General features: G+C 36.1%; 1 protein-coding gene across 7 annotated transcripts in view; it reads left to right on the forward strand.

Annotated features, from left to right (window-relative positions):
- The window catches only part of RAPH1 (Ras association (RalGDS/AF-6) and pleckstrin homology domains 1), a gene marked incomplete at its 5' end in the record, with an annotated part of 119,737 nt that overhangs the window by 85,642 nt on the left and 16,428 nt on the right, over positions 1 to 17,667 (forward strand). For all 7 annotated transcript variants that reach the window (XM_080400247.1, XM_080400246.1, XM_080400252.1 and 4 more), the window contains 6 exons: positions 5,323 to 5,400; positions 6,815 to 6,974; positions 10,641 to 10,762; positions 12,458 to 12,523; positions 13,961 to 14,104; positions 15,332 to 15,442. In XM_080400247.1, the coding sequence (XP_080256373.1) occupies positions 5,323 to 5,400; positions 6,815 to 6,974; positions 10,641 to 10,762; positions 12,458 to 12,523; positions 13,961 to 14,104; positions 15,332 to 15,442 (681 nt within the window). The remainder of the gene's footprint in view (positions 1 to 5,322; positions 5,401 to 6,814; positions 6,975 to 10,640; positions 10,763 to 12,457; positions 12,524 to 13,960; positions 14,105 to 15,331; positions 15,443 to 17,667) is intronic.

Genomic DNA, 17,667 nt, shown 5'->3' on the forward strand with positions numbered 1-17,667 from the left:
TTCTCCCTCCTGGTTTGTTGGTTTGTTGTTTTTTTTCTTCTCTTGCCTTTCATGCTTTTTCCTGGTCCCAGATCTAGTACCTCTTCTCCTATAACTGTTTGCCTTGGATAGCCCCAGTGAGAAGCCTGGCCTAGAGCTGTTACAAGACAGGTCGTATTCACAAGCAGGCAGGGAGATAATGTAGTGCAGATGGATGCTTCAAGGGATAAGAGCCAGTGAAATTCCTTGCAAGTGTGTTTTGGTTTTTTCTTCTTCGTTGCTACTGGCTTTGTCAAATCTACTTTGAGTAGTCTTTCAAGGGGATAGAACAATGTCTGTCCCCACTGAATAAGATTCTATTCTGCCATACCTTCAAAATGGCACAAAGTCTAGTTGGAGACTTAACCAATGGTGCACCCCAGAGGTTCAATGCTGGGTCCAGTATTTTCAACATCTTCATTGATGATCTGGATGCTGGGGCAAAGACTAACCCTGATTTCTGGGTCTGGTTTGGACTAAGTCCCCCACCTCTGGCCCACACCAAAAACTGTTTCTTAACACTGATCTCTTTGCTCTATCTTTCCTTTGGCTACCCAATTTGAGTGCCACACCAATGGCTGCTGTACACTCACATCTAGTGAGCTTTGGAAGAGAGTAATGCCGTTTCGCTTTCTGCTTTACAGTCGCAGGTTATTCTGAGTTATGTTGAGTAGAAATACAATAAAACATATGTTTTGAGAATGGTCATGAACTACTAATGTAAACACAAGTCCATTGTTTATAAATGGGCTGTGCCACCATTGCTGCATTGTTTTTTTAGGGTAGGGGTGTTCTACTTGTCGTAATGAGTTTATAAAGAAATACAGAAGAACTGATGTTAATATTCACTCATTTGGCTTTCCCTTTCCAGTGTTGATCACATACATGCTTGTTCTAGTGTTCCTTTTTTTTTTTAATAGTAAATAAAAACAACCAACAGAAAACAATTAGTGGTGAATATTCTGATCAATAGACATTAAACATGAGGCTAATAAACATGTCTGGAAGTTCTGGGGAATCGGGTACAAATTGAGATGTTAATATAGTGTTCTCAGGCAACAAGAACCTCTGTTTCAATAAAAACTCTGCAGGAAGGGAGAGTCCTTGCAAAACAGGTGACTGCCTTTCTACCTGAGGATAGACTGTAGCTGGAAAAATAAACAGTGGATGCCTGCTTCAAGTCCTTCAGAAGTCAATGCTACTTGTGTAGTTGTCTTATCTGCATTCAAAGAAAAACTTCAGATAAAATTTTAAAATATTAAACATAAAAGAATTTCTTCTTTTATGTGTCTTGTGATCTGTGTATCTGCTTGCTAACTTAATTGAAACATGGACTTTGTTACTTACCTCTTACCATTTCATTTCTAGCTTTCCTAAATACTGTAATCTATAAGTGATTCCCCTCCCCTTTTTTCTGTTCTGCCTGTGATCTCTGTAAAAGGGATCAGTTAATGACACTTTAAAAATGTACAATGAAACAAAAAATGAAACCCCAACCTAGAGCTGTGAGGCATAATGTCATTTGAGCAAGGTCAGCTTTGTCATAGCACACGTCTTGCATATTTAATGGTAAAACACAGATGAAGCATCTTGTAACCGCACATTTAACTGGAATCTGGGGCAGGAGACTGTGATTGTCATTATATCAAGGAAGTCTTAACTTGAGTTTTTTTGGGGTTATGCTTTCCAATATTCCAGTATAAGCTAAAATTATTGAAGACTGAGTACTGATATAAAAATACAAAGAAAAATTAATTAATTTTAAGACCATTGCACTGCAGAGCAGTACTCGTTTCAATTTTAGCTCACAAAATGTTAGGATACTTTGGATGAACAAGTTCTTACCATGAGTATGTTTCCAAGCATTCTTTAAATCAGGTGTGATGTTTTCCGTAACCAAAAGTAATCTCAGCTTAAAGCTTTGAAATGCAAGTGTAATAGTCCCAAAGGCATCCCACTGAAGTGAGGAATTCATGTTGCAATTTTACAGTGATGTGTACTGCTACTAAAGGAGATTCTGTTTTTCCTGTCAGAGGTGGGAGCGACGCTCCTCTGTTGTTCTGTGTTTTTAGACAGTGGGTGCATATGTCTCTCCTTTATGCTTTTCCACAGCACGTATTGTGACCGTAAAGGCAGTCCTACCAAAGAGTGGATTCTGCTGAATCTTTCTGCTGTGTTAAGTTTCAACCAGGTCAGCTCCCTGCCTGGATTGTCTGTTTGGCCACAGCAGCACTGTGACTGCTGTAACCGAGAAGTAATGCTGCACAAGGGAGACAGGTGGATCAGCCATATCAGGAATTTACATGGAAATAAAATATGCCACTTGTAAAACCATGACCGAGGCAGCAGTACTGCCATTTATGTGCATTTTTATGACCCTTTGGCAACCTAACTCGCATCATTGTTACCAGAAGGAAATAAATACCCAAGTTAAATGTGCTTGGACCATAGGTCCTGGCCTTGTTAGTTTGTGGCATTGAATGGTTTCAACTGCAGACAGGTGGTTTTGCCACCTGTCACCTTTTTCTATGTGCAATGAAAAATGTTGTTAGCTTTGTACAAGCTGATGGATTGCACATGGTTCCTGCTATTGAGGAGGTCTTCGTTCCATGTGCAGGGGAGGAGAGAGAGCCTGTGTTTGTGTCTGAGTCCAGTTTTGGGGTAGCATTGATGAGGAGGGGATGTGGGGCTGTTTTCTTGGGCCATTAGGAGAAAAATTGAAAGAATTGTGAGTTTTGAGGATTTCTGTAGTTATTAAATTATTAAGTAATTAAAATACATAGTTATTCCTCCTGCTCCAATGAAATACCATTTGCCACATTAGCAATGATACTCAGAAGTCTGAAGACTAACTATAAGGCAATATCTTGAATAACTTAAAATCTTTGACTACTGTGTGCTTTCAGAAATTTCTAATTCTTGCTTCTTTTTCCTCTGTGCATTTCCAGTAAGTAGATTTAGATCTCTTTTTAGAATGTGTTACTGGCTGAAACTGGTTGTTATTTTTATAATCATAGTTCTACGTTTTTATTTCAGTTTAAACTGACTTTATTAAACTCTAGTAAAGCAAAGAAATCCTGGTCTCTGGACCCACATTAAAATTGAGTGGGGGATGAAAAGTAGGCATTAAAATAATAAATCGTCAATCTTTTTTGGTCTACATATTTATTTTTAAAAGATTTTTAGGGAATGATGGATTATAAACTTTGACATCGACAAAGATGTTTTAGCTGTATTGGCGCAAGTATGTGAGAGGCCCCCAGGTCACCTCTTCCTTGTTGCTTGCTCTTTTGTTGTTGCCTGTGTGTGACTGTACAGTGCTCCAGCTGGGGTTTGCTATAGGTAGTTGCACAGGTATATAGTGAAATAGGGTGAAAAATTGTGCTGCTTGACTTTAGTGAAGAGCAAAACCAAATGTGCTCTCAACCTTTGTACAGCAATAAAGATTTATGGTTGGGCTAATGAGCAGCTTTTTTGAACCATAAATTACAGTTTCTCCAAACGTACTATAAAATAAAGTCTTTTGCTCTTGCTGATTTCATAATGCATAGGTACATAGCATCACTTCTAGAAACTTGAAAGTATTTAAAGTCTTGATTTTCAGTTATGATTTATTTTGATAGGTAGAAATGGTTAATGTTAAGGAAGAGAAAGACTATTTTAGAATTCTAGGTGTGTTTTACATTTAAATGATTCTAGTTATTATGGCACTGTTTGTTTGCTTTTAAGAGAGTGCTAATCTGATTTAACCTTTCTAAGCTATATGATACCATTGTTATTGAAGAAAAAGCCACAGTTCCCTGTAGACTAATAAAAACCTGTGTTCCTAGGTAATTGAGTGCCCCGATAATGTTTCAAGCTCACGTTATTTTTGCTTGTGTCAACTTACTGGTTCATTATATTGAAAAGAATTAGATATCTGACAAGGCAGCCTATTGTCCTGTGTAGCGGAGGTTTTTTCTGATATGTAGTACAGTCACAGGTGTGAGGGAGCAAATGCTGTTAAGTAAGAACATAGTAAGTAGCACAGGGAATGCCCTTTAGCAGTTGATAGGAGTTGATAGTAGTTCACTGAGAAGTGGAAAACTTTAACTCCTGTGGATTTCAGGATAGCTGAATCTTGACTTTTACAAGGAAAGCAACCATCTAAACACATGGTAAAGAAACCGCAAATTACATTCATACAAGAGAGCAATGGAGAACTAAGTATCTGTGGTGTGCTGAGTAGTGTTGTGATGGGCTGAGCTACTTTTGATCTGAGAAAAGTCTTAATTTTTCTTTTCTAAGGAGATTGAATATTTTGGAGGGGTTTTTTTTTTGTTTATTTAATATGTTTATTGTTCTAGAGATTTTTAAATAACTATGATCATCTTAGATATTAGCCACAATGAACATCCATAAGTTAAGCTTGCTAAAATCTGAAGCCTGCATATGGCATCTTAAAAAGAGTGGTTGCTTGCTTAGCTGCATTTTTCAAACCCATTTTCAACAGAAATATCAATAATCTCCAGAAATTAAAACCCAGTATTGCTAGTCTTACAATATACACATTTCTTTAGCATCAGCAGGTAGAATGGATTTAAATTATCTTAATTTTTAATGCATTTCCAGTTGTAACAAAAATAGATTATTTAGAAGAGCATCAAACAAAAGAATGCTCATTTGCTTTGCGTGTCTTAAAATACTTAAAGCAAGGAGAAATACAGCCTGGACTTAGTAAAGATAAAGGTAATGTTTAAGCTGCTTACTTATTGCAAATGGATTTAAGAGTTTAAAATTTTCCAAACCAATGCACAGTGTGGCATCCTATTTATAAGATTTGCTTTCCATGCTTTCTGTGTTATGTTAAATTCTGATACTTTTCAGTGTGCTATTTATGTTTTATGTTGATCAACCGAAAATCTATTGGGTGTACTCTGTTGTACACTCTTGTTGAATCCATATTGTCCAAATCTATGACTGTAAATACATGATATGCTAAAATATTTGGTACCAATGCACAAGACTACTTACAATATGGAAGAATTGAGAAATGCCAAATGTGTCTATACAAAATATATACCTTCAGTATGTTCTTTTAGACATAATGGCAGTTGTATTTCTAAATATTAGAGACACATAGTAACACTTTTTGTCTTAAAAAGTAATAGTCTTCACCATCACTAAGAAATAGTTGAGGATTTACATACGGGTAAATCGGCATTTCAGTTAAAAGTTTTAAAGCATGGTAGCCTCAAAATTAGATCCACTAAAACTGGACTGAAGTTTGTGTTAACTGGAATCTTGTGTGTTGTGTCCCCCTAGGAGGAACAGGCTGCTAAACTCAAAGCTGAGAAGATTAGGGTTGCATTAGAGAAGATTAAAGAGGCACAAGTGAAAAAGGTACTGCTTTGTAAGATCTTTATTTTATAGTTTTTCACCTGGAAAATGCAGACAAAATTCTTCTCATGTGTGTCTTATTACCCTTAAGTTGCCCTAAATAAAATAGGAACACTACTGTTCTGATCTTGAGTGGTAATGTACTTTTTTATCTAGACGGGACCTAATCAAGAAAACCCTAGCATATAGAATGCCATTATGTTTTTCTTAAGGAATAGCTCATTTTGCAGCTAGTGCGCATTGAGAAGACTTTGCCAACTTTACCCAGAGCTGAAACAAAGGTCTTCTAGCCTCCTGAAATTGTCTTTGTATACTAAGCAGTCACACATTTAAAATTAGGGTCTGTTTTCTTGACAGACCCCTTCCCATTATGCATAGCAGGATTTTCCAGTGATAAATGGAATACGAGCATTCCAGGCTACAGACAGTGGTTAGCAAGTGGAGAAAGTCTACTGACATTACTTGATGCACTCTCAAAGAATATAAAGTGTTCCCTTGAAATTTAGCATTCTTAATTTACATTTGGAGTTTTTCAGTAGATTAAAAAGCCTTTCATATTTACTGTTTATGTGTCAAAAGCTGAATTAATGTACTAGTTGGAAGATGGGAATTAACAAGCCAACCAGTGTCTTACGTTTAGTTGTAATTAAACTAATTTTTTAATTAGTAACTTCAATTAGTTAGTTTAATTTTAACTTTTTAAAGTTTACCTTTTTAAAGTTAAAAAGTTACAACTTTTCCAGCTGAACAAGGTGTAAAAAAGGAAGTAATGGTTGGCAAGAAGAATCAATTGTCTTACGTTTTTTGATTAGTTAAAAAATGGCTGCATTTTTCTTTCCTGGACAATGACCTCTTTAAAGTGCCTATGAAAAGCCATTGTGTTTTACAAGGAGATTTCTTTCCCACTGGTGCTTCATACACCTCAGAAAAAGATGATTTACTATAGGTATATGGTTTACATAATCAGCATTTTCAGAAAATATGGAGGAAGCGGGCGGAAAGCTTGAATTTCAAATCTGAAAAATTCTGATCCTGTATGATGTTGTGCAGAACTCCATGTCTATGTTTGTTCCACCTAGATACCTAAGAAAAATTTTCACAAAGACACTTTATTAATCAGAACAGGACACTTAAGCAGGAGGGATTTTTTCCTTCTAGATACACAAATAAAGCATGTTGTCATTGTATTGGAAAGACCTTTATATTTACTCTCTCCTACTGAAGGAGAACAGTATCTTGTTAAGTGTCTGTGATGCGTCATCTAACCATCATTTATGGCTTTGTTTTGATTGAACGTAATATTTTATGCTATTTAAACAAAATCTTATAAAAAAACCCAAGGTCTTAAAAACCTGGTTTTATTTGAAATGTGGAAAATTAATCCTTCTTCTTGTTATCCTAATTTTCTGCTTAATAGTTGGTGATCAGAGTCCATATGTCTGATGACAGCTCAAAAACAATGATGGTGGATGAAAGGCAGACAGTGAGACAAGTATTAGATAATCTGATGGACAAATCGCATTGTGGTTACAGTTTAGACTGGTCATTGGTGGAAACCATCTCTGAATTGCAAATGGGTAAGTAATAATTATAAATATTTATAATTCTTATTGATATAATACTTGTCTATATGTCCTCAGAACGATTTAATTTCTTGTCTTAATAATGTTCATCGTCCCATTCATTATTGTAGTAAATGGTCATTCATGTAATAAAGCTCATGAATGGTGCTGTTTCAGAATGATCTAGAAATGTTTTCTTTATGATTTTAGCATATCTAAATTCTAAGGTGTGATATAGGAATTTTACTAATGTCTAGTCACTGAACCTCTTGGTTTTCTTGTGTTCTTAACAGAAGAAAGAGGTAAGGGATAAAAAGCTTACCATGCATCATCCTCTTTGTAAATAGTATCTTGTACTGATTCTAATAGCTTTTATTACAAAAAGCTGTCTGCGTTTTTTTGCTTTTAAATATTTTAATGCAATTGGCAATATGGCTTTAAGGGCAGTTGAAGCCCCTTTGTGCTGCATTGCACGTACCACAATGTCAGTTGTTCATTTAGCCAATATACCATTGGAATGCAACAGAAGGGGAAAAATGATAGAAAAACAATATTAATCTCCATTATCAGAAAATAATTACATCAGAGAGCTATTGAGCCCAGACTGAACCCAAATATGCAAATTAATATTTCCTCTCTCCTTTGGTGAAACCTTTTCTATTTGAGGCAGTGTAGCATGTTAACTTTGCTTATTGTTAGACAAAAAAGGCCGTTGTAGGGTGACAGGGTGTCCTTTGAATCTTCTACTTTTCATATGAAAAAGAGATCGTACTAAGCTCAAAATGTTAACATTTTAATAAATGAAACCTTGAAAGTTACCCAGTTTTTGAAACCAGAAAGAATTTGCACAAATTCTACGTAAATCCAAACTGAGTATATAAAAATCAAAGGTGTAATTCTGTAACATTTTACAATGAGAATAGTATCAATAAAAACTTTATTAATACTGCAATAGTTTTATGTTTCTATCACTGAAAAACCTCTGAATGTGTAGGTGGCAGGATCCTGAACACAAGGTCTTTTCCATCGAAGATTTGCTTTCATAAGACACTTTCACTCACTGTGCAGCCTGGAAAGAATAGAGGAAAAAATACTAGAATTTTTTTTTCAACTTCTGTTAGAAACAAAAAGCTAGGCTGCAGACCGAAAGATAAACTGATATTTATCCAAATTAACACTGCAACTGAAATAAACTGATTTTGGAATGAAATGAGGGTTAACATCATGTTGGGTGTTTTGCAAGTATATGCTTGTCCTACTGTATGGGCTCAGTGACACACTGGGCATGACAGAATTTGCTGTATTGAAAGTTTTAAGTTAAAGAACATCATATATTATAATTACAGAATTTTAAATTCAGACTACAACATGATAAACCTAAGAGAGATGTAATAGGGTAGAATTAATTTTCCTCTTCCATTCTTCAGTTTGGCTTTCCTTGATCCTTGATGCAGCAGCTGTTGGGTAGTTTTTCATGTAGAGTTCACGTGTATGTGTTTTTAATAGACAATCCAACATGCAGCTTATTTGATTAATGATTTTTACTGGAACTTAAAAAACAATTACAGCAAAGCCTGTTGTGTTGTTGTGTAATTGTGTTGTGTTAGTTTGCCAGTGGTTCATCTTCTGAAACATTCTTTTCTGGCAATGCTTATGTGAGAGGAAGGAATTCCTTTACTGTATTTTCCTTTAGCAAGACACAGAAGACCTATGTACCATCAGAGTGTATTTTACCATGTTGTCTTGGCAGCTGCTCGCTCATTAATTGCACAGTTCAATACAATGCAGTGAAAGCTTTAAGTTAACAAGCTGTGGAGAAAGATGTGAGGCCTGTGGAGTTCCTGATTGTCTTTGCATTTTATGTGGCCTGCTTCAAATGTGTGTGGTTAATGAGTTTTTGAAGTCTGATTTAGGTACACGTTCTTGATGTAGAAGGCCACCTGTTGCTATCTAATGGTCTAACCAGGAGCTTTATATGTATTTGCAGAAGAACTCAGTGATACTATTTCCAGAATGCAGAATTAAATTCTTTGTCCAGTTTTACCCTGCAAGTTTGTAACAGAAACAACTGTGGAAGGTTTCTTTTGGTTGGGACAAAGGTTGTTTCCACTTTTTCAGTTAGAGCAGAGTAGGCCTATGAAGTGTCTGTCAGGTACAATGTTTGAATTTTAGTGAGTAGGCTTAACAATAGGAACATTGTATTATATGCAGTTTTGCATACTGTAAGCACATAAACACTCACTGAATATGTTGTTTCATATTTGAGTGAAGTTACAGTTCTTGCAGTAACGGTTGATACGTTTTGAAGGCTATCTAGTTTCACTTACTAGACTCCGGTGAGATTTCAGCTTTTGTATCACAGTCCTCTGAAGCTTTTTCGTTTTATTCTTCTGTTAGGTAACACCTTTTTTTACTTTCTTGGAAGACAGTATTGCTGTGTTGCTGATAGAGCTTGATGGAAGTCGTGAGTTAAAACTTGAAAACTTAGAAAGATCTCACTGAGACCGCGGTAGTGTTGTGTTGTCATCTCAAACCTTAATTCATTCCCTACCGATGACATTTTGTTGCATTCACTCTGCTTAGTATTCTTAGTTACTAAAGATGTTGAAATGTCATCTGTCATCTCAGTCTTCATTAGCGATAGCTCCTAGGTCTGGATGTGATCAGTGCCATATACCTTCTGTAAAAATGTGGTGTAATTGTGGAAAAAAACATGTTCTGCTTTCAGATGCAATTGAAAGGTCAAGCAAGTTCTGAAGTATTCCGAAAGAAGTAATTTGCTGAAATGCCACTGTGTGGCCTATGTGGAGAGGGAACAAATTGCAGAAAGCAAGATTCTACATCTATGTCTTTGAAAGGAGGAGAAAGTTGGTCTAATGGTTTCTCAAAGATGTATTTTTCTTTATTTTAGAATAAGGGTTTTAAGATATTTCTCTACCATTTCAGTAAATTTTCCTCTTTTTTTTCTTCCCCTCTTCTTTTGCCTGTTCTTCAGTATCTTGTACTAGTGATAACTATTTCAACAGAGTCAAAACTCAAGAGTTCTCAGAAGCCATTGTTGATTCATCATTTAGTCAGCGAGATAGATTGTAAGAAATAGACAGTGTCAGTTTTCAGACATCTACAGTACCCCCACTAACTGGGTATTCTGCATTTCAGAGGTATTTTGTTTTCCTCTGACTATTGTCTTACTACTTTTTTTGATACTTTACGAGTGAGATAGTGATTGGGGATGTAGAACCAAATCCTGCGCTGAAAAAGCGGCCTAATAAATTCCTGCCAGGATTGTGTGGACCAGAGTACATAAAAATGTGATAACCTTCTTATCTGTACTTAAAACTTTTGAAATATTGTCATTTGAGTCTGCTGTGTTCATGTGGGATGGTAGGCTTTGTCAGGTAAAAAAAAAAAAGAAAAATACTTCATGTATTGATGGAACTTACGCCTGAAGAGACAGAAGTGAATGTGTTGTGTGAGTGTATATGTAGAATTTAACCAGGCATGTCTGAAAGTTGGCTAAGTTCTTTACATTTCTTAGTATGAACTTCTTCCCCATTTTAGTAGGCCTTGAACTGTGTTTTCTCTACATATATGCCTTGTCTCCCAGGTTTGACTACAGAGTAATTTCTATCACAATATGTGACAGATTCAAATGTATTTGCTCCCTTGTTATTGCTGCAGAAAGGATCTTTGAAGATCATGAAAATTTAGTTGAAAATCTTCTGAACTGGACAAGAGATAGTCAAAACAAATTAATGTTTGTGGAACGCATAGAGAAATACGCACTTTTCAAGAATCCCCAGGTAAGCCTGAGAATCAACATGAATGCATGTGTGCATGCAGGGATGCACACCTGATTGCCGTTTTTTACTTTTTTGGCAGCATTAATTTCCATACTTTTATTTTGATACTTGTCTGTGTCTTAAAATGTCAGGCAACTTTCACGTTTCAGCACCGTGTGCATTGACATTGTGGTTGGCACAAAATCAAGTCCCTAGCAGAAAACCATGAGCTGAAACAATCTTTTTGCTAACGTGTTTGTGGGTTGTTTTAATGGAGGTGAAGGCAAGCAGTTTCATGGCATTTACACCAATACTTAGTGCTGTTCAAATACGTAAATATGCAAAGAGAAAAGATACCGCTAATAGTAATGCCTCTCCAGTGTACATTCTTACATTGCTTTAGTAATGTAACGGGAAGAGAAAATCAAAGAGAATAGCTACTCCATGGCCAGATGGCAAGTGAAGAGAAGAGAGCATCTGTCCTTCCCTGTGGAAGCTGGGACCTGCCCCTATTCACCTGCGTTTGCTGTTTCCTGGCTAGGAAAGCAAAGGCCCCTCTTCTCTCTCAGATGGCCTCAAAGGCCCCTCATCTATCAAGGGGTAGCTATGGGTCCGATAGCTGGCAGCAGTTCCGTATTGTAAGGGAGTGGACGAAAAGAAACAGAAAAGCAGAAGGTGACTTTCTGAAGAATTTGAATTGAGAAGTGGATATGGTATCGCTTGACCTCTCAGTTCTTACCTAATGTATTCCCTCTGGGGTCACAGATTGTTCTTATATCTGTATGGCCTCTACGTGGTAATGTGTTGGATTTAAACTGAGTATCAGTTTTGCATGTTTATCCTTTGGGACACCATCTGTGTACTTTATTTATTTATTTTTAAAGCAAGAATTGAAAACCAGGTCATCTTCAAGTGTTTTGCAATGAAGCAGAAGCACATAGTTGATATAGTTACTGTCAGTACATATGGTAGGCACTGTCATCAAGAATGAGGTACCAGCATGAACCCAGTATTTCCCTTTGGTTTAAAATATTGAACTGGCTAAACTTCGTTGAGTATGTTTGGGGTCTTTCCTAGTAAGAGGAAGATTTTCATTGTCCCAGTTCTTTCGAAGCTGAAGAAGAGTACAAAACTTATAATAAGAGACGGTACCTATGCATAGTTATTATACATATATGCATATATATGTCTTCATTTTAGAAGACAAGGAGTATTTAGTAATTCTTCATGAAAATATAAATATTTTTGTTCAGCAAAGCTGTCAGGGCAAGGTAGAAAGAAGTACATTGCTTCTGAGCGTGCTTCTTTGAACACATAAATAATGGCAGTATGTAACAATTGTAAAGATCTCTGGTTTTTACATATTTTTATTGTGGCGTTTTGAAGTTCATAGTATTTTTATCTCTGGATGCATTGTACCAGGCAGCTGTTTGTTTTGTGGAAAGCCAGGCTAACGTTGTTATAAGGCTGTTACGTACAAATATAGACTGATTGGTATTTATGGAAGAGGTGGCTATAACTTAGTTCCATGAATTATTTAGCAGTCTAACAGGTAGTTTCAATTGGACTACAACTTTTTTTTTTTTTTTAAGTTAGTGTATTGCTCTTAGATAATTGCTGGGTTTTTTTCTTGCTGCTACAGAAAGGTAAATGAGAAATGTTGTTTGGCTTGATTTCAGAATGCCTATAGAAATATTAAGCTTTCTCTTGTTACAGAACTATCTTCTGGGGAAGAAAGAAACTTCTGAGATGGCGGACAGAAATAAAGAGGTGCTGCTAGAGGTAAGACTGCCGAAACAAAAAGGGCATAGTGGTCATTTCAGAGCTTGAAGCTAAAGTCTAAAAGATTGTGGTGATTAAAATTGATGGATGGAGCTGAATGTAATTCCGGAACAATTGTGAATGGAATGTGTTACATTTTTGAGATAAATGGCTGTTTTAATGTTACTCTGTTTCAGATATCATTAATAAAAATGTGTCTCTATTTTGTTTAATAACTAAAATACCATACACAGTGATAATCAAAATGAGGTTACCTGTAAATATGGCTGGCTAAAACCAGCTGAAATTTGCACAGCTGTCACTTGTTGTTTTGACCTGTGCTGGTAGAGATTTTTCTTATGAGTACTCTCCAAATTGTTATTCTCTATAGAACTCTATGGAATTGGTTCAGTGACTGGTCTATGTTAATATTATAAATTTTGTTAGTTAGCAAAGCAGTTAAAAATGGTTTCAATTACATTTTAAAATAAACAACCAAATATTATATTTAAAAAAATGAGTGACAGAAAAGGCAGTCAATTAATATTGAACACATGAAATAGGTTACAGAACGAAGGACAAAAAAAAATGTCTGCAGCAAATAAATCAAACAGCAAACATAGCTTCTGTAAGCTGGAAAGTGAATGGATTTGTGACATGTTTGTAGACATGTACCCCTACTGAAGTGTCATAGCTTCCGTTTGATTGATTCCACAGAACAATGATTATGATTTCAGTAGTTAACACAAAAGTAAATATTTTGGGTTTTTAATTTTGGACTATACTAAATACAATTTAACTTTTAAGTAGCATATGCATGCTCTTTAGTATATTATTAATACGGGTTTTAGTAAGTGGTCGTGTGAGTACAGTGGATAAAAAAAGATGCCTGAAGCAGTGACATGCAGAGAGTTGTAATTGTCTAATCCTTTCTGTCTTGTACGGTTACTAATAAATCTGTGCTGCATATTAATCTGGATTGTATTTAAAGTGTTTGTTTTCTTCTGTTAGCTTTTCACAGATAAAACCTTAACAGAAGTTGTACCGTGGGCAATTGGTAGCAAGAAAAGTATATGGAATGAATTATAGATGTATCTGATGGATATGTAATTAGGTTTTGTGTATACTTAGACTTAAGAGACTATATCTGTAAGGTGACTGCGTGACTAAAGCCAGTAAAGCTGTTGGGAGATCTGTTACTGATCAGCGGTTAGAAAATCTTTACAGTAGCTGCTAATATTTCTGTTGTCATACTTGCACTGAGAAAATTCTAAGATCCCCTGTTGTGTTTGTCTGAATTACCTTATAGCTTCTACAGTTAACCTCTAATTCATATCACTGCATGAAAAAATGTGCATTCCTTAGATAAAGAATCAAAATTTCAGTTGTTAAAAACAAACCACTGCATGCTGTATATTCTGTTTTTCTCTCTTCTCAAACCATTGTTGTTATTGGCAGGAATGTTTCTGTGGAAGTTCTGTAACTGTGCCAGAGATTGAAGGAGTTTTGTGGCTGAAAGAGGATGGTAAGAAGTCTTGGAAGAAACGTTACTTTCTTCTTCGAGCTTCTGGAATCTATTATGTCCCTAAAGGGAAGGCAAAGGTATGCTGTTTTAAAGCAATTTTCCTGAATTGTTTATTGCTGGTAAATCGTGCACACAGGAGTCAGCCTTAAATTTTGGCTTCTCTCTGCTGTGCCTAGTGCCACATCACTGAATTAAAAATGCAGCTTTATCATGGGAATATTGTGTAAATTACTGTGGTGGCACTTGATGTGAAACATCAAATTTAAAAATACAAAAAGACAAGGGTCTGCATTTTGAGTGAGGCTGGGGTTAAGGTGTTCAGAGACACTTGAGGAAAAATGATTGGTGGAGTTAAGAGGCTGTCTTTTGCTCAAGTAGAATTCAGATGAAGGACCAAATTGCACTGCAAATGCCAATCATAGAATAATCAGACCAACTCTATAATCAGTCTGCATAGTTTCATTGGGTTTATTTAGTTCATATAAACGAGATTATTTTCGGACTACTTTTTTTTGTGCTACGTTTTTGGAAATCGTAAATGTAATATCATTTCTTCAGTGTGACTTCTGTTCTGTGTGTATCAGTAACAAAAAGTAAGCAGAAAGCTGCTACAAATGCCTTATAGCTTCAAGGCTGAACTACTGTGAGTTCAAGGTGTCTGTAAACGCATCAGTCTTGACAGCACCAACCGTACCCCCGTACAGGAAGTCCACTTCCCACACAGCTGGCAGCGAAGAGGAAATCTCTGTTGGTGCAGCAGCTCCCTTTAGAGCTGAATACGTCTCACGTGTTCTCTCCACAGCCTTTTGCTTCATTAGAACAATCTATATGCAATACAGCCTGTTGAAATTTTGCATCCTTCCGTCGCTGCCAAACGTTATTACGATTTTATTCACAGTCACACTGGAATTTGGACACCTTGATTATTACCAAAATAAAATGTAACCAACAGCTGTTAAAAAGTTAATGATCAGCCAATCCTATTTACTTTCTCCTGATACCAACTCTGAATAAACTTTAGTAGTCCGATGTAAATTGTTGTCAAAATGCAAAATGCAGCCAAACCACAAAAAAAACAGAGTGAATTTGGAAAAGGATATCCTGGTTAAAAATGGACATCAAATGCAAGAGTTTATGCATGGCTGTACCTCCTTCTTGCAAGTTTTCAAATCAGATTGAAACTAGACCTTAACTAGATGTTATGTTAGTATTGGATCTTAACACTAGACTGATTTTGTCAGTGTCTGTGGTTTTCTTCTAAAGATACTTTGTAAATTACTTTTTTTATTATTATTATTTAATAGGTCTCACGGGATCTTGTGTGCTTTCTACAGCTAGATCATGTCAGTGTTTACTATGGACAGGATTATCGGAACAAATACAAAGCACCTACAGACTATTGTTTAGTGCTAAAGGTAACTTGTTAATTGTTCTGAAAATTCTCATACTGAAAGAGCAATTAAGGGGCTTGAAACATTTCCATGCTAACCTTAGTCTCTTAGACTGACTACACTTCCTAATTGTAAGAGCTGATTAACACAATATTAATCTTGTGAGAGATTATAATTTAGAATACCCTTCCTCTAGTAATACAACAATTGGAAAACTATGTCTGTCAGTTTTCAGGGCAAATCTCTAAATTATCTTCATTCTGCACATGAGAAAAGTAAATTGCCGTAAGTTACAGTGACAATGAGAAAGCTAAGTTTAACTGCATTTTCTGTGCAGTTGTAATGAGCCTCCTTGACAGAAATACATTAAAAACAATGAGAAAATGCCGTGTGGTGACTAGTGTAAAGGGAAGACATGGCTATGCATCACTTCCACATCAAGCTGACAGATTTCTTCTACCTGCCAGAAGATCCATGTGGATTGCAGGGTGGGGAAGGAAAAAAGATTGCAAAGAGCAGCAGCAGAATGGCTTTACTGAATTGATCTAGCACTCTAGGTTTCTCTCTTGACAGTGATCTTTCTTTACAAGCTGCTTAGGGAAAAATCAGAAGTACAGGGCAGTCTTGCAGTGATACTTCCATAGAATACTTTTTCAGCCTTTAGAAGTTTGGGGAGCCAGGGCATGGATCTTGGCTGTTTGATAGCCCTAGGTGCAGTCTGACTCTTTGAGTATGCTTTGTCACTTAAGGGATTCCAAGAAACTTTCAGAACGCAGCAGCAGCTGGGTACACTTGTACGCTCTTTTACTTGTTCTGAACCATCAGTGGCATTCCATTTCATTTTCCTCTAGTTCTTGTATAGGAAATGAACAGTTAGTGAACAATTGTTGCCTGTTCTACGTGCTCCTCATGACTATGTAAACATTGTCTGACTTCCAGACTGGTGAGTCCCAGTCTATTTAATTGTTCATCGTATGATTGTTGATCATACTCTAAAACATAACAGTAAATAAACTCTTTTTTCTGTTTGGCAACTTTATACATTATTCAGGTTCAGTGAGATAATATCCCTTGAAACACTAATTCAGGAAGTTGCTGTCTTCTCAGAATGTAGGTCCAGAGTTGTGCAGAAACTGGTGTTAGAGAGTCAGGTCTACCCATATTGCCCAACCTGAGGGAAAAGGGGTGCTGTAAAGGAAGAAACTTCTGAGTGTAAAGGACAGATAGAAAGACCCGGTAGAAAAAAATGTTACAAAAGCAGTGAGCTGATCTTAAACTGTGAGCTTAATAACGTGAGTACTTCAGGCTATTTTAAATTGCATCAACTCTTCTCCCAGTCTCTCTCAGCTCCCACACAGTGTTCAAAATGGTGTCAGTTCCTGCAAGATAGCTAGCTACAAAGCTATTTTAAAACAGGTTTTCACAGTATGTTCACAGCAAGTAAAGTGTCTTCATGGATTTGAAAATGGTGCAAGTATCAAGAGATAGTTATAGCTGCACTTAACACTTTTCCTTTGACCTCTTACATTCCCTGATCTGTAGCTCATGTGGTTTTGCATTTGTCAGTAAATCAGAATGGTTTATGTGCCTGGATTGTGTGGCTGCCTGTCCACTGTGTGAAAAGAAGATTTCATCTTTCAACAGACAGGGCAACAGGCATTTGGACCCACTGAGAGGTAGATACTGAATATAAAATATGGGACGTGATATTAAGGGAGAAAGGATATAGCTGAAACATGAAAAATATTTCCAGTTCTTATAGGTCACTGGCACCGTTAATTGAATGCAATTAAAAGCAAAAATATCAGTGCTAATTGGTATGTATAAATTCCTTGAAGTAAATTGTATTCTTACATATAACTTTCTATCCACATCATTTGAACAGGTTAACAATGAATTATTTTTTTGGATTTGTTGACCACACAGAGTAAACCAATCTCTTATCTAAGTAGATTTTTCAAAAAAAAAAAAATAGTATTGCCATTCTGTACATAAAGACATGAAAATGTTACAGTCCAAGTCTAACATGTCTAAATTGTCCCTTTATTTTAGTAAATGAATGGAGTAGCATTAGTCAGGTAACTTAGACAAAATGAAGCTGCTATTTTAGCATGAAACTGATGAATACCAAGTTACTATATTAAGCACGATTGAGTTCTGCCTTTCTCAATTCTTAAAGTGTTATATCAGTGTTTTATATTAGTACCAACGTATAGAAGCCATACTTTTTTTTTTTTTTAATAGAAACT

Source organism: Falco punctatus (genome assembly GCF_963210335.1).
Source record: "Falco punctatus genome assembly, chromosome: 8".
Lineage (NCBI taxonomy): Eukaryota > Metazoa > Chordata > Aves > Falconiformes > Falconidae > Falco > Falco punctatus.